This window comes from Corvus cornix, chromosome 2 (assembly GCF_000738735.6).
Source record: "Corvus cornix cornix isolate S_Up_H32 chromosome 2, ASM73873v5, whole genome shotgun sequence".
Classification (NCBI taxonomy): Eukaryota; Metazoa; Chordata; class Aves; order Passeriformes; family Corvidae; genus Corvus; species Corvus cornix.
Genome location: NC_046333.1, coordinates 147,973,391 through 147,997,418, shown reverse-complemented (window position 1 = coordinate 147,997,418; position 24,028 = coordinate 147,973,391). Strand labels below are relative to the sequence as shown.

The 24,028-nt window shown below is 37.9% G+C and overlaps 1 protein-coding gene across 3 annotated transcripts in view; it reads right to left on the bottom strand.

The window, feature by feature from the left end:
* Nucleotides 1–17,144: 17,144 nt before the first annotated feature.
* The window catches only part of KHDRBS3 (KH RNA binding domain containing, signal transduction associated 3), a 91,894-nt gene continuing 85,010 nt past the window's right edge, over nucleotides 17,145–24,028 (bottom strand). For 2 of the 3 annotated variants that reach the window (XM_039549020.1, XM_039549022.1), the window contains 3 exons: nucleotides 20,374–21,484; nucleotides 19,904–19,960; nucleotides 17,145–17,888 (listed from right to left, as the gene is read on the bottom strand). In XM_039549020.1, the coding sequence (XP_039404954.1) occupies nucleotides 21,393–21,484 (92 nt within the window). In that variant the 3' untranslated portion in view covers nucleotides 17,145–17,888; nucleotides 19,904–19,960; nucleotides 20,374–21,392. The remainder of the gene's footprint in view (nucleotides 17,889–19,903; nucleotides 19,961–20,373; nucleotides 21,485–24,028) is intronic. The other variant, XM_039549021.1, reaches the window with a different exon arrangement.

Sequence of the window (24,028 nt, the reverse complement as noted above, 5' to 3'; positions counted from 1 at the left end):
AATAGGGCTTCTAATATGCACATACTTGCTCTATTAGTAGTACTAAGTCATGCACAGGACTCACAGCTGAGAGTTCAGTTTGTTAGCTCTGTTCTCCGGGAAGTTTTGTAACCTTTACCTGTCCTCTGCATATATTTTGATAACTAGTATTGAGTGACTCTCCAAAGTGAATACTGTACCCTGTATAATGAAATTAATCAATAATACTTGCTATCCTTGATATTACATTCTGGGGACACTGAATTGTACATCTCTGGAGCACAGGGCTGCTTTTACAATGTTTTAATATTAATAGCAGGTTGAATTGAAAAACTATTTTTAATGATAGAAGAATTTCTCTTCATTTGATGTAAAAGAGAACTGCACATTCCATGAAAAGCGAATTATTTTCAGGATCATTCTAATTCTGATGTGAAATTCTAGGTATTGTTGCAAATCTCCTGTCAGGCTACTGCAGATGGAATAGTTTGCAATCAGCTTTAGATCATTCCAAGCCAACACCAACTTTTGGTGTCAAGGCCACAACATCTGTGGTTGATGTGTGGTTGATGCATACCACAGGAAGGCTTTTACTGCAAGAGATCACTATTCAAGGGAGTATGTGGTCACCTAGAAAAGCAATATGTGGAGCTGTAACCATGGGAAAGGAGCTGCCTCAAGGTCTTCTGAGAGAAGGAAAGGTCTTGGCATGAAAACATCTGCTATCTGATTAGTCAGAAAATCCCACAAGATCTATTTGAATACCCCAAAAGATCAATCTAGATACAGCCATATATGATTGTTTCAAAATAACATAATTCCTGCCTCTTTCTCCTCCTCACATTTGACTAAGGAAGAAAAAAGGTCATGGCTGCCTCTTTGTAGCCCACTCTGAATTTGTCGACAACCAGCAGATACAGACAATGGCCACTTTTCTGAGCTGTCATAAATAAAGGTTTCTACCTTGGGCTAATCTACTGGCTCTGAGTCTCTTGTGGAGCATCTCTTGGGAGCTCTGCACTGGGTGGAGGGACAGTATCTAGTTCTTCAGTTCAGTATTCAACCATGATAAGCAAGAAATCCTCTCTTCCTTCCCCATATTCTGTATCTTATCCATCATACAACACCTAATTGCTGCAACAAGCCACGTGCCTGGGCAGTGGAGCCCTTTCACTGCTCAGTCCTGATTTATCTGTGGAGCAGGTCCAATGCACAGATGCAATATGTGTGTGTATTTGTACAATCAATGGCTGGAAAGTCAGAGATACTCATGAACAGCACCAATTCAGCTGTCACAGAAAATGATAGTTCTAGTGATTCCCAAGCTATGTCTTATACATGTTAAAAAAACACATAGGTTTTTTTTAAGGTCGGTAATCGTGATTCTTTTTAGGTAAAGACAGAAAGGGAGACTCCAAACCAGCTTTTGGGTTACAATATGGCTAGATAATTATGCTGCATGTGTCTGGGATCATTCTTTGGCACAGATTTGCCTATATCTGTACTGTTAAACTCTCCCAGCTTTGGAAACAGGGTGGGCATCCAAACTGCTTTCTGGGAATGGTCCCGGGTCTGTGCTGATTCCCCAACTGTGTCCAGGCTGCATTTGGGAGAGTGCCAACTGGATGGGGCCAAAATCATAGCAGGAACCATTTAACAGGACAGTCTATCAAGTTCCCCTTGCTGGGAACATTCCCTGGTGCCATTCAATTAACCAGGATAGATGTAGTCCAAAAGTCTAAACTAATTACCATGAAAAGAGACAGTAATTCAGTGACAGTGTTTCACGGCCATATGCTGGCATCTTTGGGGTCTGGAGAGGAAATGAAAACATCTTAAGGAGAGCTTTGCCAAATGAGAGCTCCAAATGACAATTGCAATAGGGAAAAACTATTAGGCATTGCCAAACTGTGAGCAGAGCGAAAATCAGCAAGAGAAGAAAAGATGAGCCCATAGGAACAGGGTATGATAAAACTGCCCTTCCCTTACTTCCAGAGTATTTCAATAGAAAGGAAACATAGTGAAGAACCAGAGAAGCAAAATACTCAATTATTTACAAAGTTGTGCTGTTTCCTTAAAAAAAAAATAATACTCTTTAAATGCTGTGTTTGCTTTACTGGAGTGCAGAGTTAACCACACCCTGTTCCACAGGCAGAGCTCAAATCAGCTTTCATTTAAACCAGATTTCAAACTCTGGTATCCTGGACACAGTAATGTGAGGAACATTTACAAGAAACAGAAACACTTTGTCAAGAAGTCTTATCAGGATGATATGTGCTAGGGCCTTGTAAAATTCAAACTTTCCCAGTAAAAATGCAATTGTAAATGATAAATCCCTCCTCAGGTTGAACTGAAGAGGTTGGAAAAATATATGTGTTTTAGAATTATCAACTAGTCTTCCCCCGGCATGGATTTAAACGTGGGGTAAATGAGATGAAGTAATCTACTTGCACATGAGAGGAGAGTGTACTGTGATACTTCACTTTACTACTAACCTCAGAACATTTTTTGTCAGACCTCCAGAGCTAGAAAATGTCTGGATCATGGAAAGCTACTGCATCAGCAAGGAGATAAACAACTACTGCAAAGGCCATTTCTTGCATTGTGGCTCTGCATAGTATCAACTACTGGATGTACTTTGAATAAAGCCTCCAAAGGTGAATAAGGAGGATAAATTTCCCCCTTGTTTACTGGACTACCAGCTGGGTATGATAAATGTCTCTTCCTACTCTTGTTAAATGGAAAATATTTATCTACTGAGCACCTCCAACACAGCATGACAGTGAAAAGAGGAATGGAAAATGTACACGTAGGATGCAAAAGTAACCTGGTTGCATCTCAACAAGTTCTCCTTTATCTGGAAGGATACAAAATTTGCTTGAAGCCACTGCATATCAGAAATGCCTTACTCCCACTTGTAAGGAGAAGTTGTCATAACATGAGGTATCTAGCCTGTTAGCTTTTACCAACTTCTATTCACTAAATTGTGGGAGATGGATAAAGGTCAATTGGTGGCTGAGATAATTGAGTTTAATCATGAGCCACCTAAGTGAGGGAAGACATTACCACCTGGCATTATATAGTACATTAAAATGGCTCTTCTCTGGCCTATAAAGGTCATCATACATTGTATGGCAAAGGTTGTGCTGTGAAAATGCTAATTGATTTTTAATACTGGCTGCTGACTTTCCTGTAGAGGATGTCAAGTGCCTCTTGGGAGGCACTTCATTCCAAATTCAATCATCATTGTCAACTCATGCCAGCAAAAACAAATGGATTTTTGGAGTCCAGTCCAGCAAAGCTAGGAAAGGACTAAGTGACTCTGTCACTGAATGACTAGACCACCAGCTTGAGTAATATGTTTGTAGCCCTCATCCTGAAAGCAAGATAATCCTGTCCTCTTGCCCATGGGATTCAGAGATGGAAAGGGCAGGTTATCACCATTCACAGAACAGGTCTGAGCACTTGGTATCAGGTTCACAGGGATTTAAGTGATTAATTCATATTTCCTCTGACTTAACTAAGAGTTGAATAGATCAATACAGAAAACACATCACCAATCCAGAGCAAGTTCTGTGGAAGACTCTGAGGTCATCAGGGGTGGAATGCTCTAGAGGAGAGTCTGAGGGATGGGCAGTGTCCAACGTGGAGAAGAGGTGGCCTTGGGGGACCTTACAGCAGCTCCCATGGGAAGGTCCTCAGGAAGACAGAGCCAGGCTTTTCCCAGTGGTGTGTGCTGGAAGGATATCAGAGTCCCACATTGAACAGAAAGAGGGTTTTCTCCCTATGAGAATGGCCAGGCAGTGGAACAGATTGTCCAGCTACCTTGTGCCTTCTCATCTTTAGAGCTTTTCAAGACCCAAATGGATCAAACTGAGCAGTGTTACAGGATCCCATATCTGACCTTGTTTCGAGAAGGAAGTTTCAATAGAGGTCTCCTGGGGTCCCATTTAACCTGTTGACCCCATGAAATGGGCACACTGGTGCTGGATATTCCATTTTTGGGAGTGATCTGAGAGAATGGACAGGTGGGAATCCATCATTCTCCACATTCAGCACACACAGCAACCGGTATGAGCCAGATGTGCTTCCAGCACAAAGCTCAAACACCTCTGAAGGGGGATATTACATGGTGATAGTTTGCCTTCCTTGAAAAGAAGACAACCGATAATTTTGTCTGGTATCTGTATAAATGTCCATTAGCCAGCTCCTGACCCTCATCTTCAGTGGCAAGAAATGCATTTGAGCTGTACACAGTTATGAATGCAAAGATCAAATCTTCCTGGTGCCTGTCAGTTAGAGTCAGATTCATTTCTAGGAAATCCTGAAAGAAAGAGAAGTATAAGATTTGGAAATAGGTGGTTAGGAGGGCTGTGCTGTGACAGATTGCCTGGCTCACAATGATTGGCTGCTGTGACAAAGGGAATCCCTGGCAAGGCATTGGCAAATTTCTGTGTCCATAATTCCCTCAGTTCTAAAATGAATTCTGGAAGGCTGATCATCATTTGTATTAGATCACTACTATGGAGGAACAGCAACAATCTGTGACAGCAGGGAGACAGAAGTTAATGATGAAAGCACTTTAAAAAACCCCAAAAAAACACAGAAACCAACCAAAAAACCCCAACCAACCAACCAAAAAAACCCCAAAAGATCTATCTACAAAAAGCAAAACTTCACTACTTCAGAACTGTTTATTTCTAGAAAAAAAATCACCTCCAGGACCTCTTTAAATGGCACTTTCAGTAGTTTAGACAACATTACCATTTATGTAGAACTTGTCACAACTTTGCACAAATGCTCAAAATTAGGAAAAAAACAAAAACAAAAACAAAAAAAACAACCAAAAAGCAGATGAAAAAGCACTACGAGTGCTTAAAAGGAACAGGTGAAAACAAAATTCATTCCCAGCACAATCCAAGCTCCTTTTTGTCAGATTTAAAGAATTTCATCCAATTTCCCTATTAATCAGCTGATACAGAAGACCCACATTCTGACATGAAGCATAAGATAATGTCAACATTATTTGCAAACTGCTGCATTACAGTGACAGCCTAATGTTTATTACTGTCAAATTACTGTCATTTTATTAAAAGGACCAAAAGCTCTGGCTTTGCTAAGCACATCTCCCAGTCCCACCAGAGCAGTGGAGCTGCTCCCTCTTTCCCCACACTGTTCTCTGTGATGGAACACAGCATTTGCATCTGTCTGCACAGGCAGCTCTGTGAACGTGCTGGCTAATGAACAGGGCAGGGAATTTTACATTCCAAGACATCTATAATCTGAATATCACTCTTTGGGTTTTGATAGGTTTTTGCTGGGGGGTTTTGACTGGTTTGTTGTTTGTTTTTTTCCCCCTGAAGCCTTCCTATGTATTATCCCAACAGTGTACTCTCCTAATAGCCATTCTCCCTGTGGTGTTTGTGTTGCTGGGGACAGATTCTACTTGCCTTCCTCAGACTTTCTCTGCTGTGTTCTGGCACTTGTGAAGTGACATGATATGAAACTGTAGAAAAGATATCACTGTTCCACCTTCTAGACTTGCATCTCCTAGTCAAACAGAATGTAATATTCTCATCACCTATGCTTTTCTAGTGTAAAATAAAAATACTTGGTAGCAGGTCTGGGCTAATTCACTCCACAGGATTGCATGAAAACACCCTAACATTTATTTTGGTATTGTTAACAAGAGCTGGAAGCTGGAGACTACAAAATTCAACCTTAAAATCAGTGATGATTCCCTAGAAATAATATTGTTAAGAGCTGGAACAAGCACAATACTTACACAAGGAAAGGAAAGGCAGGAAATGTCTTCCTTGGCCTTTTAAACAAGGTTTGAGATCCTTTTAGCCAGAAAAAAAATGTTGAATTTGCATTTTTTGAGGGGGAAAGGACATTTGAGCCTATTCTGCTGAATGAATACAAACACCAGCATCAAGACTGGGATTCCTTGTGCGGTACTCAATGCAATCATAGCACAGTAATTTAGCTAAGGCTTAACAATTTCTTGCAGGACAACTTAATGTTATCAGATTATCACTTATAATGTCCAGAGGGATTTCACTACATACATAAAATATGAAGAAAAAAGGCATCAGATTTAGGTGTTCTATGCTCCACTTGGTGTGGCCCTTGCCTTCAGTGTTTGTTTGTTACCATTGGTAATGAGCAAAGTGCAATTACTCTTGGCACAAATGGGAGTTAGAATTACCTTTTAAACTTTTATTAGAGAGGAAATAAACCTAGGATATGTCTCTCTGAACGTAGGTGAACACACTGCAGACATACACATTCAATAGCATGTCCCATAGCAACATACTTAATATGAGAGGTGGGAAATAGGATGGAAGTACTACTACAAGCAATTGGCTTGGGTTGTCACTGTTAAATTTTCCTAGCTAAAATACTCTCACTCCAAGTCAAGCTTAGTGTCCAAACCAGGCACCATCTCACTGAGATTTAGAAGCTGATATCCAGGTATGAAACTGAGGTTTGTGGAATCAACCATTGAAAATCAGAACCAAAAGAAAATTTGTTAGATGCCCACATGAGAAGCACCACTTCTTTACAGCCTGTTCAGCTCTTTTGCCCAGGGAGGTTGTGGCTGCCCGATCCCTGGAAGTGTCCAAGGCCAGGTTGGATGGGCTTGGAGCAACCTGGTCTAGTGGAAGGTGTCCCTGCCCATGGCAGGGGTGTTGGAATGAGATGATCTTTAAGGTACCTTCCAATCCAAACCATTTTGTGATTCTATGAACCAGAGAATGTCATAAAAAACTTAATGACTTTTAATTAACCTATTTAAATTTATGTCTTTGCTTCATTTGCATTCATTATCTGATGTCCACCATTTAGGGAAGCACTCCAACTCATCGTCCCAGCCAGTGTGGCAATGACTTGTCCTGTTCATGACACGCAACCCTTTTAACGTGTAAAATACTTACTCTACATTCTGGAAATTCTTTCAACCCTCTAATTTAAAAAATTGCTGAAATGAAGGTGGGCTACAGAGCTTGAGCAGCAGGAAAGTGAATTTCATATATGCACAGAGAACCTTTGTGTGAAGACTATTTTTAGGTCTCTGTACACAGAGACCAATCCTCAGGATCTGGAAAAATTAATATCCTTGAAGGAGTTATTTCTAAGCCTCGCTTGGCTGATACTGAAAACCAGAAGCAGCTCATGACTAGACTTTTTCTGTGACAGGAAGGAGCCTGCACACCACACATGGCTAATCTGAATGAGCTGCATCAGGGTCACTCCACGGTCCTCATTCTGTGTTATGTGAAATTGCCAAGATGATCCATCTTCCTTCTTGAAAAAAAAATAGGTTCTTGGTGTATGGATGTGTTTTGTGGTGGGGTTTTTTAGCATCTTGTTTGCGTAACAGATTGTTTACTTATTATCTAATTTTACCAAAACACTTATGTCAGATCTTCTGGTATAAATGGAGGAAGTCAGCTGAAAAACTACAGTAGGAATAAACACAAACTCAAATTAAATATAAATCATTCCAAGAACAGGCAGAAGGAGCACATCTGGTAGAATCTTAAGGCTATTTTTTTTTTCCAGTTTCAAATACAAATGACCTCTAGTACACTGATTAATTGCAAATATTTAGTCTGATTTAGTAAGCCTGAAAGTCTGTTTCTTCTAGAAGAGATCAGTAAAATATTTTTTCTGGGTGGGGGGAGGTGAAAAGAAGTAGTCATCTGCAAGGGTATAATAATTTAAGGATGCAACCCTACCAATATCTGAACAGCGGATCTTAAGTCTGCAGATGTTTGAAAAAGATTTTAAAGTCAAATAAGGCAGAAGATTAGGAGCTCTTTACTCCCAGGGAATTTCACATGCTTGAAGAACAGCAATTGCTTTGTCTTCTGCTGAAATGCCGCTCTCTCTGGGGTAAAGAGAAGCAGCTGTGTAATAACACACAGTGATGCCACACAGGAACTTGACGGGAAAGGAAAAATTGCACGTGAAAGCACAGCAGCACCAAGAACCTCGCTAGACAAACCATGCAGTCATTACCCTTTCAGATTATCGGGACAGAGATGGAAATTAGGCTTCCTGTAGCACAGAGCTTTTAAACATTCCTCTGTGGCAAAGCCTGAAGTCTGATATCTTATTTGAAGCCTGGCAACCACCACCTCACAGGGCCCTTTGCTCTGCTGCTGCTGCTGAGAGTGCTGTTCTGGTGTCACAACAGCAGATATGAGTTCATTCATGAGCAATCTCTGGTTACAGACAGAGTTTGCTGGTGCAAATAACTTTGGCTGTTTTCAAAAAGGGGGTGGGGGAAAAAAAGGAAGAAGAAATAAAAAACCAAAAACCAGAAAAAACACCCTGAAAACAGGAAAGGCAGCAATCCAAATATAAATCAAAAGCTGTACCACCTACTGAGTCAACGGGAAACTGAAATGAGATAATAAATACCTGGCTCTGGATGAATGTTAGAAGCTCATCAATATGGTTTACTCACTTCTTGAAGGGGGAAGTGCCGGGTGAAAATTAACACAGTAGCTGGAAATCTAAGAGACAACATTTTACAAGCTTCACCAGAGGCTTAGGAGGTGGGGATGGATTTGCCCTTAAAGGAATTTTGCTACACCTAATTAAAGCACTGGTAAATGTAAAAGGTACCCAAAGAAGGAACACTGAGGCAGTTCTTGTGCTGCTCACAAATTGCTGCTCTAACCAGGAGGAGAGCAGGTGATCTGTTAGAACCTTCCTTCGGTTTTAAGCCATCAGAGGTGCCTGTTTTGCACAACTGGGTGCAGGAGTGTGGCACCCTGTCACAAACCTACAGGCCTGGTCAGGAGAGTAAGAATCATCAAAACATAAAGGTTGGAAAAGACTTCCAAGGTCATTGAGTCCAACCGTTAACCCAGCACTGCCAGGTCTAGCCCTAAACCATGTCCCCAAATGCCACATCTACACGTTTTCTGAACATTTCCAGGGACAGTGATTCCACCACTCCCCTGGGCAGCCTGTTCCAATGCTTGACCACCAGTGAAGAAACTTTTCCTAATATCCAGTTAAGTTTGAAGTGAAGGATGGAGACACAGCTGAACAGCTGCTCCCAAGTCCCACTGGGGGCCTGATCTATACCCACAACACCATTTCCAGCAATTTGTGAGTCAGATCTGCTCCTCCCCTTCACTGTATATGGACCCAGGGTCCATCAGCCCTAAGCACTGAGGCATTCACACCATCCGTCTGGAGCTTTTCGTGGTAAGCAATGCATATCTACCTCAATCAACACCGTGGTAGTAATTGCTGAGTGATCTCTCCCTCTCCACATCTCCACCCACAAAGGAGCCTTTCAGTACATTTTCTCCCCCTGCCCAGTTAAGAGGGGGACTGATGGTGCAGCTTGGTGGGCACCTCGTGGTCAGCCAAGGCCAACCCACCCCAGTCATCTGCCCATGTTTCACTTGAGCCATGAGCTTAAGAAATACACTTTTTTAAAAATATATATATACACACACAACCATAGAAGCCCTGATTTGCAAATGTGACCCTAATGACAAAATTTTGAACTCTCTTTGCTTAAAGGCCAGTGGCTTGTACTACTTGTGAGTAGCTGTCTAAATCAAAGCTGTAAACCTTTCAAGGCTTGCTCCATTCTAACCGAATATATTGTGGCCAGGGAATTGAAATTCTGATTGTTCCTTTGAAAGATACCAATCAATCAGGAGGCATGTAATAAACTATACTTTTTAAATTTTAGGCTTTTTAAATTTGAATGCTTCTTACATGGAGCTAATAGGAAAAAGACATTCACAGATACACAGACTAATGCAGAGTTGTGTTCTGCTCACTAGACCTAAAATACTCAGAAGGTGCTGAGAAGAAAATAAATAATAAATTGCAGTCTGCTAGATTTTCTGATGCGTTAATACTGAGAAGCTCCTTGAAAAATAAATGCCTGCATATAATTGAAAATTTTGCCTGTTCTTTAAATGTACCTGTAGTAGAACAAAAGATCTACAGGGATAATTAATCAGTAGCACTGTTCCTCAAGCACCATCTGATTAACAGCATTTCCACTTACACAGTCCTTCACTGGAATTACCAGAACAGGGTTTCAGCAGTGAAGGACAATAACAGGGCTGGTGGTAGAGAAGCATAAGGAAGTCAACTCTATCCTGCTGATCACTGTGAACTTATTTCTAAACACTTAAAGCCTGTGTTTGCACACTACAGAAGACAGAGGAGGGAGCACAGACTTCATATTTAGTGTGTTCATTCATTATTAAATTAATCTTATAACTCTATTACCGACTGCAATTATTTCAAAAGCCATTCATGTGAGTCAGTAAGGAGGTGTGAGATAACCTGAGGCAACCAAACGAAGCTTCTGGCCTAGGAGCAGAGTGCCTGATGTTTCCCAGGGTAACCAAATCATACCTGGCACTCTGCTCCCCCCTCTCTTCAATGGCTTTCTACCAGCGGCTATAAAGGAGCCTACAACAGCTACAGGCCAGACTTAGGGTCACATTTTTGGGTCCAACACACATGAAACACAGAAACCTCAATAGACACCGACGCTGTGCAGATGCTTCCAAACTACTGCATGAAACTTGTAATGGTCCTAAGGTCTGCTGGCTGAGAGGGAAATAAAGATATGCAAACATGTTTCTTTTACCTTGATGGACTTGTGAAGAAAAAGTAACAGCAAGAAAGCATGCAGAGTATTTTTAACCTCCTCTTCATGCATTTTTTTTACAGAAGGGGAAGAAGGAAGGACCTGTATAGGTTTAGGTTCCTCTCAAATACCTTCATTTGGGTGTTGGGTAAATACTGACTTGTACACTGTCCTGAAAGAAAGTCATCCTTTAAAAACATACATTTTTTGAAATAACTTATTTTAAAATTAAATAGTGTCTCTGCTCCCAATACATGTTTTTGTGCAAACCTATGTTTTTCTGAGAAAATTTCAGCTTCCAAGGAATATTTCACCAATGCTAAACTTCAGGCTTGCTTTGGCTCTTTCTCTGTACAGTGCAAAATTATCTACCTGCATCACCACTCCCTTAACAGAACAGTGTTTGAAAGTTAGTGAATTCCTTAAGTGTTATGAACCACAGAGGTATAAAGTCTTAGATTTTCATTAGCAGAAGTGTTGCATATTTTCTGTTTCCTAGTTAAAAGATAACCTGCACATATTCCAAAGGATAGATAATGCTATTTAAACAGCCCTCAATAACTGGATAAGTACACTGAAGGTTTTTATTTTCCTTCTGTGTAACATCTAATGGTTATTAGTGGCGACTGGATACTTACTTCAAACACTAGACTGAAACAGGAAAACTTTTACTTCACATTGTTCTAAGTAATTATGCACAGAAATTAATCTCTAAGCTTTCCTTCAGAATTTAAAGCTTTCTCTTAAGCAGCAACTAACATTTACAGCATAACCATAAATTCATAGAATCATTGAATATCCAGAGCTGGAAGAGACTCACAAGGATCACCAAAGTCCAACTCCTGCCCCTGCACAGGATAGCCCCAAGAATAAAGACGCATAGAATATCCTGAATTGGAAGGGAAATTCCCTCTTCTACAAGTCGTCTCAGCCAATATTCTACCTAATCCTGATATTTCAGATGCTTACAAACAAAAGCATGTGGCTGTGTTCAACAGAAGGCTCTGGAAATAAACATTGAGTGTGAAAACCTCCTGATCAATGCATATGCTAAGAAGGCTGTTAGAGAAATATTTGGAGCAGAAGCCATCAAAAAAGAGTCTACCTTTCTTTGTTCTTCGCTGTTTTTTTAAGGTATCAATAAAACTGGTTTTGGAACAGAAATATGAGTGGGATTTATCATGCTTTACTTCAGACATCTAAGGTTTAAACATCCAAACAAGTTTAATCACCCACATGAATCAAGGGGGAAGAGCCAGGTGCTTTCAGAGGGTCAGTCCCCTGAGCTTAATGCACTTGTCTCACAAAAAGTTGATTTATCCTTTGAGCTTGTTTCTCTTGGTTGATGATAAGGGAAGCCTGGCCAAACAGTCAAGAGTTTGTCATCTGAGTCGTACATACATAAGCCAGAACTAAAAACATCCAGCCCATTTCTTTAACAAAATTTAGAGCCTTCTGTTAATTTAAAAAGTAGATGGTGTTTTTCAAAAAGCCTAATTTGTGAGGAAACCACAGCAATACCCAAAATTTCTAGGTGCAGCCTGCATGAGGAACAAGAGTTGTGTTGGTACTCTGGTAAATACCAACTCATATCCATTTCAGTTTGCAAAGGCAGTAGGATGTGCAATACATAGATAACACACAGAATTGGAGAATTCATCCTTGATAATGAAAGGAATTTTGATCATCCTCACTCTCACATATTACTAGTCTGAAAATCAGTTAAAGGAAGTGAGAATTATAATACGACAGTCATTGATCCATGACTCTCAAGCTCAGACACAGTTATTAGATCATCTGATCTACCTGCTACATAGGAAAACCAAGAGAAGCCCATTCTTTTGCATGTAGCTTGCTGCTGTGGTTAATCACTCTCATTAGAGCCTAATTTCTCATTTAAGACCGCAGGGTTTTTACTCAGCATTAGTTCTTACTTTTTTCACTACTAGATTAGAGTCATTCAGTACTTGTTATTTTCTCCCTGTGCGAGCAATTATAAACCATAATCAAGCTTTTTAAGTCTCTCACAGTAAGATATCATCTTCTGTCCTTTGAATTATTCTTCTGAAGGGCCCTTACCAAAACCGTTAAATTATGTACACATGCATATAAATATTATTCAGTACACAAAGTGACCTTTCAAAGGAATATTGATTGTGGCATTTATGAAAGTTATATGCTTATATCTTTGAAGTATATCACCAAAAATTAGTGCTGCTGTTCCTACTATGTGAGGAATTTCAATGTCAGACCAGTTACATACATAGGTAAAAAAAAAAAAAAAATAAATAAAATCAGTTATCAGAGACTATAACTGGGACCTGTGTTTACCCTGCCCCTCTGGACTAGGATACATCACTTCAGCTTTCTACCATCAAATACATCTAAACTGAGAGTGAGCTCCAGGGAAAAGTACCTGGAATAGTCTAGACAAAAAACAAACAAACAAACCAATGTAACATGGCTCCGTAAACTAGCCTGGGGAGGATATGCTCTGGAACGTGGAGGTTTTCCTCCTCTATTCCAGAATTTGAAATTCAAAATGTCTTTTACAATTTAGCCTGCCTTTTAACAACCACTCCTCAGTCTCCTGTTGTATAATATGCTTGTATTATTTTTTTACATTTTCATTTCCTCAAGCCTGCAATTAGTGTAATAAGGTAAATGCATTTCATGGTCACCACCATCAAACACACCACAAAACTTTACCCAAATCCCTTATGCATTCATCCTGCAGTTCTCTCAGGAGAACTGCCTCAGGATTACCTCCGCTTTCTTGACTTATTAATTCTGTCAATCTTAGAGGGACCCTATTTCTGATGCAAAAAAAAAAAAAAAAATCTTAATAATGAAAAAAAACCACACACACTTTTCTTACTAGTAAGCTGTATGAGAAAATCATCACTGAAATATTTTAAATATCTAAGGGAATTTTCTATTCAAACCATTTGAAGTTAGAGCCTCAAGTGCTGTAAAAAAGTGAAACTGTGCATGGTATATGCTCTAATTTTGAATATTGAAAGCAGGTTTGTGCAGTCTTGTTAGTTGCTTATAATTGAGATTGGCTCAGTTGGTCAGAGCATGGTGCTGATAACACCAAAGTTGTGGGTTCAATCCTTGTGTGGGCCACTGGACTCCATGATTCTTGTGGGTCCCTTCCAACTCAGAATAGTCTGTGAATCTCTAAACTTCTACTAAACAGATTAAGGTCAATTTCCACATGTGGGTAATTCTGAAAATCACCATCAGTCAGATGATTTCCAATATACATGCAGGCAGAAGTCTATATAGCATTCTCATTTGATTTCAAACTGTAATTACCTATCCTCGAAGGTCTTTCAAACTTTCTAAATATTTGTATTGTAATATAAACATTGCACAATGATTCAGCAAAAAGCCCAAAGTCCAGGAATGCAGGTTTAGCAGTGTAATCCTGTAGCAATCTCACTGTCTGAAGCAAGAGCATCTTCATCCATGGATTTTTGAACCAGTAATTGCACTGTTAGAAGAATTAACTTAAGGACAAATGTGATTTCCTTTTTTTAAAATATCCTAATAAGAGTTAATTCTGAGATGGAGTCTACATATTTTCTTTCAGTAAGAAAGACAACAAACAAATACCTCCACACTAAAAAACTTAAATTCGTAATAGAAGAAGGAAAAAAAAAAAACAGGGCAAGTATTCAAATGACTAAAAAGTGTTTCACCCTCCTGAGATGTTTAGGACATCAGGTCTTTCACAACCAGATCAACAGCAAGAGCACAAGTCACCACTGACTCGTTTGCCACAGAAGACAAATAACTTGAGTTCCTGGGTTACTGCTTGAGTAAGGATTTGGAACAGTTCACTACATTTTGTCTAAGAGAGACAAAAAAATATCACTCTGTAGAGGTCAGTAAAAAACCCCACAACTTCCCATTGTCTTCACAAAGGGGCCAGTATTTCACTTCAGGTGAAAACTTTTTTTATTCTAAATTTCAGTAATAACAAAGATTAAACCATTTATGCTATTTCATACCAAATGGTTCTAAGCATAAAGAATGGGTTTAGCATTTAGCTTTGCAAAAGCAGAAACTATACTCCAAGGACCGATTTAGATTTGTTTTTTCTCTGGGTAATAAGACCAGCATCTTGTTTAGTCAGGAATTCTGGCTCAGTGGCTATCTTGAAAGAGCATGAGTTATTCTGGTTACCAGATATATAGATTCCTGAGAAGTTTTGTCATAAACCTTTATTAAATATAAACTAATTTCATATTTTTCAAGTATATCTTTGATGAAAAAGCGGAAGTTTCCATTAAGCCAATTTCCTAATTTGCTATTTTTAGGAGTTTAGACATCTCACACTTTTTAATACTTTCCCAATGATGGAAAAAAGACCTAAAAAAAAAACCTATGCAGCAAAGCAGCTTTATTTTGGCCCTTGGCTACAGCTTAAACATCTTTAAAATCCAGGTTTGCCAGAGATGTTCTCTTGACTTGCAATTGTGTAGAAAGCCTGCTTGAAGACAAGGGTCAATGCACAATGAAGCATCTGAGGCTACACAAACATTTATCTTCACAATATCTGCTTTAATACTAAACACTTTCAATAATTTCCATTACCAAAGGGGTTTTTCTCCCCATTAAACAAATGCAGCTGTCTTGGACAAAACTGCTGAGCTTGAAAAAGTAATTCTCAGCCCTTTCATCCAATTAGTCTTTTTCATAAAGTTAAAAAGTCAAAGATATTTGGATTCTTGGTGTGCATTTACTACAGCTGCCAACAGTACTGGTGTTCTTGGGCATTGGTAACCTGGAAATTCTACTACAGCTTTGGCCTTTTAGCACAGATTTGTGAATGTACTACAAAAATCCAATTCTAACAGCTAAAATAATCTTAAAAAGATTGGAAAATTCTGTGGGGGGAAATTGAAGCAGAACCACTCAAGAACAGATTTGGTTTTATTTATCCCAAATCATTATATATACATTTTAACTTTGAATTTTGGTCCTTAAGTTTTCAGTTCCTTTGTTACGAGAAGGATTAAGTTCCAACACAAAATGTATGTTCTGCAACATCATTTAGAAAGATGTCTGACACCAAAGTACATTCTAATTCATAACCATGGAACATCTTTTCATACATTTATTATGTAGGACCTCAAGATGGGGTCATCCCCAAAAGAGCAGACACAACTGGAAAGGCTGTGATGCTGACTGGACAACTCGTTTGAAGCAGCAGGCTCACATCCTTGCTCAAAACCTTTGAAGTAAACTGACATCACCTAGAACTGGCACCTGGGAACAGAGCATCAGGACTGTCCCACAGCGTAACACCACTGAGGCAGCACAGCCCTGTACATGTGTGCTTTTCAAGTGACAAATGAGACCAAAATTTCACTCAAAACACAATCATAAGAACTTAAATTTTTACCTAGTGATGATAAAACCCAGCAGAAATGAAGCCACAGAGCCAGAGTATGGTTTGGGTTGGAAGGGCCTGAAGTCCAGGCTGCAAAGGCCACAGCCAGCCAGTTTTTAAGTTTTTAGTGAAACAAAGCAAAGTACTTGTAACCCCAACAGCTGGATGGCCACAGTCAGCCCGCTTTGACCAGACCCCAGCGGTTCCTGTTAGGCCACTCAGCAATCAGACAAGACACCAGGAAAATCACATTTTCTAGATAGATTTGATAGTCACATAAGTCATACTAGCAAAATATTTCAGTATTGCCATTAAGCAGCCCTGTTGTTCATGACTCCAGAGTGGAAGGTGATACTCCTTGAGCAGTTCATAGCACTCCTCAAATGAGCTTGTGTTGGTAATCCTGGTGTCCAAATTACAGAAAGTGAAATTGCATTCTGCTTATCTAAATTCCCCACACAGTATCTATATAAAGTTCTTATACTTGGCCTGCATTTAGGATGTCAGGTGCTGTTCCACACCAGAGGCTCCTGCCAGTCAGTCTGAAGGAATCATTATTATACATCTCTTGTGCTTATTCAAAGGGGTTTTTTTCTTAATTTTGCTTTCACTTATTTAAATAATTACTATTGCTGGCTGTAGAAAACATTTTAGAAATGCAGTTTTAGCACAGTGAGATGAAGGCAGGGAAAACCTCTCCATATTGTGAGATTAACTGAGAAAATCACCTTAAATATTCAGAGGTTAAAAATACAGACTTTTTTATGGTTAGTTGTTTAAATCTATTAAAAACTGTCTCACTCAATTTGTTCAGTGCCACAGTTAATAGGAAATCTTATTTTTATCCACATCCCCACAACTTCAAAGCTGTATTTCAGTAGTCAGTATATGGAATTAGAAGTTATGAAAACCTGTTGAAGAGGCAGCATTTTGGTGTGGAACTATCAACTGGTATTGTTTATGTTCAAAATAGCAACAACACAGAACCAAATAATGCTTTTGTTGGCAATAAATTGAGATTCAGTGAAAAAAAAAGCATCTGATGGAACCGTAACTGAGGAATGGGACACACATGCTTTGCAAGCACTATTTATGAAAAAGAACACAAGAAAATAAATTATCAGAACTTTATTTCTGTTACAAATTATCACAAACACAATTAATATAAAACAGAAAGCACTGAGGAAACATGACAGTTGGATACAAGATTTATCAAGGTGTAAAAGCCTCATCCAAGACTCTACTACTAGAAAACTTGTGACTGTGTATTAGGGAAAAGATTTCTATGCATCAAACACCAAGTGAAAGAGAATAAGCAGCATAGTATAATTGACAGGGATTAAACACCTTGTTATACAAGTTTTTGAAGGAAATGGAAAGTTGGAGCATTATTTCTACCTAAGAGTCTTGTTTGAAGCAGACTTGTTTACAATTAGCTATTAAAAAAAGCTTCAGCAGAAAACACCAATCTTCATTTTAACTTATCCATGTTGTTCATACATTAGATAAGCTATTTCCAAAAGCATTTAAGTTCTAGTCATGAGACTTCACACACTCTCTTACACTTGCTGCATAAGGCTAAAAAGAGTCACTAAAGAACGGGAGGTTGTGTTATTGCTTTGTAACAGAAACTTAGGATGGAAATTCTTTATTGAGCTCCAAATAAAACATTGTTGCATCACTATACAATTAAGAGTTTCAATATACAATTATTTTAAAAAGTGTATGCTGTTATACACTTTAAGGCTTTCATACAAGAAATGCTGAGCAAGATTTTCATACTCCATCTCATCAGTGTCTGAGCACACGGGTAAGTACAATGCTCTAAGCAGTCCATAATTAACATGGCAGAAGTTCCTGAAAAAGAGCAAAATACACTTCATTTGTATGTATCTTGAGAGGAGAGATCATGAATTCTCTGAAGCCTGTCAGACTGTAAGTAGGGGAATCAGACAATTACATATATAAAAAATGTATGTAGATCTAGGCAAGCATTGCAGTAACTGCTATCATTGAAATTCAGTGAAAATGTTGTAAGAAGATTCAGTAAAGGCCAATTGTTGATATGATTAAAATTACTTGTTTGACTGGTAACATACAGTAACAGTGTCAGAGTACAAAACTCTACTAGAATGGAAAAACACTTCTAAGTTGTTTGTCATAATGGAAGAAAGGCTGCATTCTACATTGGTTTTCTTTCATGTAGAGACTTTCTTAGATTATTTTTCCTTCTGCTCAAAATCTAATGAATTTAATTTAAGAGATTACTCCACAGAAAAAAGAAATACCCCCAAGAGAAATGCAATAGCAGAACAATGCTAATGCATGTTATTTTAGGAAATATCAAGAGAAGTTTTGCACTGCAAGAATACAGTTTTGAAGAGTATCTAATACCAGTTGTTTGATTGGATGTAGTTTATTGTGCAGACATAACAGTAAGAATTGATACAGAATTTTTTTAAGAGGCATGGAAACATTTTCATAGGAGAAGTAAGATGTATCAATGTGGAGCATTGGAAGAAGGAAGACTTAATTCATATGGTAATCATTCAATGGTGCACTTAAAGAGCCTCTATTATCAGGGAGTCACATTTTTCCACCCCAAAGGGAACCTGAAGCAATTCAAGATTCTCTAGGACTTCAGGGCAGAGTAGCAGACAAGTGGCACAAATCACACATGCTGATCACACATTCATCCTCCATACTGGAGACACTAAGAAAATAAGGCATTAAATAAAAGAGTTGGATAAACACTACAGAACACTGAATCCACTTCTGATTCACTTATTTATCTACTAGCCACCCTTGCTCCTAGATATTTTAGTTTCAACCCTTCAAGTTTCATTCTGTCTGTTTAATACAATACATGATGTTTGCAGATGAACACTTCCTATGTAATTCATCATATTACGTGATTTAAGATGTGAACAGAAGGAGAGATTTGGCCAATTGTTATAAATATTTTTAAAAGATATTTATATATTCAGTTTTGCCATAACAATTCTAGCAGCTGGTATTAAATCTCTGCCCTCTGAGCCCCAAATGGGAGAAATCTTCTTCAAGCTCTCCTACTCTTAAATAGTACTTTGATTTAAGCCCTTAAAATGCTCAAAGCTGTTCTAAAGCCATTTTATATGTACAAAAGGTTCCTTTAGCCAGTGACAGCAGCCTCTTAAATTTACTGCAGTACACAGAGGCAGTGCAACTTATGCAGTATTTCACAGTACAGAGCTCTATTTATCTGAGCCTTGTCAACTAAAGGCACTGAGATCATGAGGTTAGCAGGAAGAATTACCATTCCTAGTAGAAAAAAAATCTGTTTTGTTTAAAATATACACCATCTGAGCATAAATACAATTAAGTTATTTCTTATTTTATATATTGAATTGACAAGAAACAGTAAAGCCAGCTACTCTTCAGCTAATGCCTCTTAATGGATTTGTTCTCCTTCAATTAATGCCAGAAGTCAGTCTGCTACTTGTGCAAAAATGCTTAACTTTGAAAATCAGTCTGCAAAATGTATTTTTCAACTTCAGACATTTTTGTTGACCAGATTAGGATTTTAAATTCCCTTTCGAAAACTACAAGCATCAAATTACATTCAGTTTCTTCAGCTACCTCTGTCCAATCAAATACCCAATGGGTTGAGATGCTGTCAAAGCTATGCACACCTTTCAATAAACTGCCAGGGGAGTGTCCATACATTGTGACAATTTAAGGTCCTGATTAATGATAGTTCAAAACTATTACTTTTCTATCCAGAATTGAACACAGACAGTGACACCTAAATTAAAGCCTTGTGTAGAATTAAGGACCTGATCAAAAGTTCCATTATTTATCTAATAATTTCACAGATGAGTAAACATACTTACCAAAGCATCAGAAGATTAGGGTTTTTGTTCTCTTGGCTGTCCAAGGAGGTGAGTTTCCTGACAAGAGGGGAAAAAAAAAAAGGTATTATTACTAAATTTCAAAGAATTTAAAACAAAAAATAAAGAAAACAAAGTAAATCAAACTATAGAAACAATGCTTAAAAAAAAGCATTCGATAACATTTGCAATGTTTAAGTTACTAGAATTTATGGAAAAATAATATATTACAAACTATTGGTTATGAGGTTTTACAGTTGTTTAATAGGGAATAGTTTGTCCAAATTTAACTAGCTAGGCTAAGGCTTTTTAGATGACTAACACAAATTAAACGTTTTAAAATGAGAATTTAGGTGTCCTCACAAGTCTTTCCTACATTCTAAAATGAAACTTTCTAAGTTGTAGCCTCCCTGTTTTTATTGGTTATATTAAGATAACTTAAGTGAGATTAAAATCTTATTTGATTTATTTACCTTTGCAAATGAAGACCGTTTTAAGGGTTACACATCCTCTGCCTCTGACGAAAGCGACCTCAATTAGTCAAGTCAGAAAGTCTTTAAAAGCTTTGTGTTTATTGCTTCCAGCACGGAGCGAGGTGGTCATTAACGTACCAAAATTCTCATAAAAATTCCAAAGTTGCACTAGTGAAAAAATGCTCAACAAGGTGAAAACTAGTCACATTTTTTTCCAGAAAATTCATTAGCTATTTTAAACCATTTTTTAACAAAAAGTATTTTGATTTAATGTGGCACTCAAGCAGATCCATACCATTTGGATATTTTAAACAGCATTTATATCTACTGTGAGTATATAGAGAGATACATTTAGGTTTAAACCATTTTGTTTTAAAAGAAGTTGCACAATGTTTAATATGAGCCTTTTATGCTGATCACTGTTAAACATTTTTCCCTGTTTACTACTATTTATGAAGTTTTATTATAAGATAAAGCATAAAATTAATCTCACACACACTGATTTTCTTTCAAAAGTTTATTTAGTATCAAGCAAGGGTAAAACTTTGCTTAACACTACAGAACATTTCAAGACTTGAGTTACAAAATACCACATTATTCGCATTTGTAGTTTGCTTCCCTTTTTACTCATGTTTGCAAAGAGAAAATCTAGCAAATGGCTGAAAATAAAAGCTAAAAACTAAATTGTTGAAAACCTTTAAAATAAAAGGTTACGCTTATGTTAAAAAGAATGGACTAATGTATTTAGTAAACCTATTTTTTGTTTAACACTAGTTAATCAAGGGTTATTTTTTGATCACCTATTTTTTCAAACACAGTTTGGAAATAACAAAGTTCCTTTTTTTACATATCTTTCTGCCCAGGTTGTTCTTTCAACAAAATGTTTTAAGTTCAGTCCATCCATTCAGATTTTTTATGCACTTTGAGTTAATAAAAAGGGATTGTTCATAGAAAAAATTACTTTGAACAGTATACAGGACTGGTGGAGATTGGATATTTCACAACATCAGACAGTACAATCAGTATCTGGCATATGGCTGGTCTCTGTAGACTCCTTTTGTTGTCCTTGCAGAAGGTGTCTTGTGTCGTGAGTTGGTCCATTCTTCTTGCCCTACAAGAAAAGAAAATATGGTCAGAGCCCTTCCAACATTCTCAGATGCTGAACTTAATTTTTCTTATCTGTGAATCAGACACATTCTGTTTACAGAAACCAAGGTTTACAAAGTGAGGTCTAACACTTGAAACAAAAAATCTGGGTACAACACATCTATCTGAGCTATCCCACGGTGATTTCTCAGCATGTAAGAGCAGGGACTGTGACAGGCTAATGGCAAAAATATTTAGGACTGTGGAAGTTCAGCTGGACCTGCTTGTTGGACATGGCCAGAAATTTCAGCTCCAGTAGCAGACACACCAATAATTGCAATGGGATGAATTGAATGGAGGGTATGAATTATGTATAGCGAAATAAAATGCCCTCAAAAATAAGTTTCTCTGCATCAGTACCAATTTAGGCCTAATTCAAACACGCAAACCAAGCCTCAAGTATCACTACCAATACCTGTGGTTTTTAACATCCTAGGGCAAATATTCCATTTTTCTGGAGGTAAACATACACCTCCCTGAAATGCAATAAATAGGAGGGCAGATTATAAAAAAAAAGTTAAAAGGATAAGAAACATTGGTTGCTTGAATTTTGGCTATAAAATAAATTTGTAAAAAAAGCTCATGCTATATTTAACGATTCATGATCCTACCACCTTCTAATGGTAATATATATTCTTAAGAAGTAGCAAAAATTTATTATTTTAAATGAGAGTCAGACCTACTATGCCAGGGAACATACAGGATTAAAATGCAGTGTAATGAAACAGTACTTGGGTACACTTTAATGATGTAAAAAAATCAGAATACTATGTCACATCTGTGAGAAAAAAACTTCAAAAAGGAGCACCAAAAAAAAAAAAAAAACCAAACCAAAAAAACAAACAAAAAAACCAACCAAAAAGCAAAACCACCTTGAAACAGTGTATGTATTTCCATATCTATTTTTGCAGAATAGCCCTAAACAGACAGGTGCCCCAGTGAACCCAATGCAATCAGAAACTAAAGGTGGAATCCAAATCTATGGTAGAAAAAAAATGTAAACATCCCTTTGTCTTTCTAGTCCATTAAAAAAAATAAAACAAACCCAAAGAACCCCTGCACTTTGAATACTGAGGTAACTTGCTCTGACATGAGATATATGAAATTAGATGACAAGAATCCCATATGTCAAGGGTTCAGTTTCACAATCCCTTCGCAGAAGCCTCATCCTAACAACTTTTTAATAATGTAGGTGGTAGGTGGCTGTCTACAGAGTCCAGGCTATAAATCATACACAGGTGGTCAGGACATTTTCCTAGGAGGTAAAAGGAACAAGTTCAATTCCGTGTAAGGCTGAAAGAATTAAACTTGCACCTCAGGCAAGTTCCATGGGTATATGGTAACAACCTCTTGTGCTTCTTCATCACACAGAAAGCAAGACTTGCGTTAAAAAAAGACCCTGAGCCTAATGCCTAAGAGTATGGGCAGGTGACTGAAGGGTAGGAACTAAAAACATCCAAGCTTTTACACTGCTGCAAGAACTGTTTAAATGAAAAGAGCAGTCTTGATTACAGTTTCAGGGGAATACTTCCTCTTTTTCAAGCAGCTGATCAAATCAGCAGGGTAAAGAGTTACCTTACTGTTTCTCAGCTTTCATTTGGTGCTGTTCAGGGCTCCAAATCCTAAAAACACTGATATTCTTCCTACATCCTCTGGATTGTCACCTGAGTTTCTCAGAGGCAAAGTTCAGGTACCTCCTGGGAATCTGAATTTCCTCCTGCCCAGCACTTGACAACTACCTGCTGACTAGGCAGTCCTACTTAGTTTTGAGGCACCTAATGTTCTATACATATAGTGAAGATGGTTATTAAACTCTAACTCTGCTTTTTGAGGGATATACTTAAGAAATAAAGTGTATACATGTTTATATGTGCAAAAACTACAGTGGCTGCAACCCATAATCATTCTTCTAAGGTATTTATAGTCTTTCTCTCAACCTGAATAAATACATCGCTTAATATTCTGAGTGGCTGTGCTTTGATAAATAGAAAACCAATTTTAAATGCAAAAGCAATGAAAAATCCGTATTTTCAAGCTTAAATACTGCAATCAATATCTCTCCCCATCAATCCATCTACATTAAGCAGTTTCATACATTTTTCCCCCCATCAATTTTGCATTAATGAAATAGTCTTAGAAATAGAAGGTTTATAATGGCAAACAGTTTATTTTAATGCTGAAATAAAGATTTAAGCTATATATCTATCAACAGCAACTGGAAATGCTGGGGGACAGAGGAATTTCAAGTGACCTCTTCTTTTGATGAACTGACTCTTCCCTTAAGCAAAATAATCAGTTTAAGCAGATACATTGGGCAAACTACAGCATTAGGTGCATTTATCACAACTTAGTTAAGGTCATTTTAGTTTTCAGCAGGAAGCACTTCCAAGTGGAGCTAAAGAAACAGACCTTGGAGAATTTTAAGTAGAGCTCTAAAATCATTGAAGTATTCAATACTCAGAATCACAACTTTTACACAGGTTACTAACAAACCTCAAATGTCTGAGAT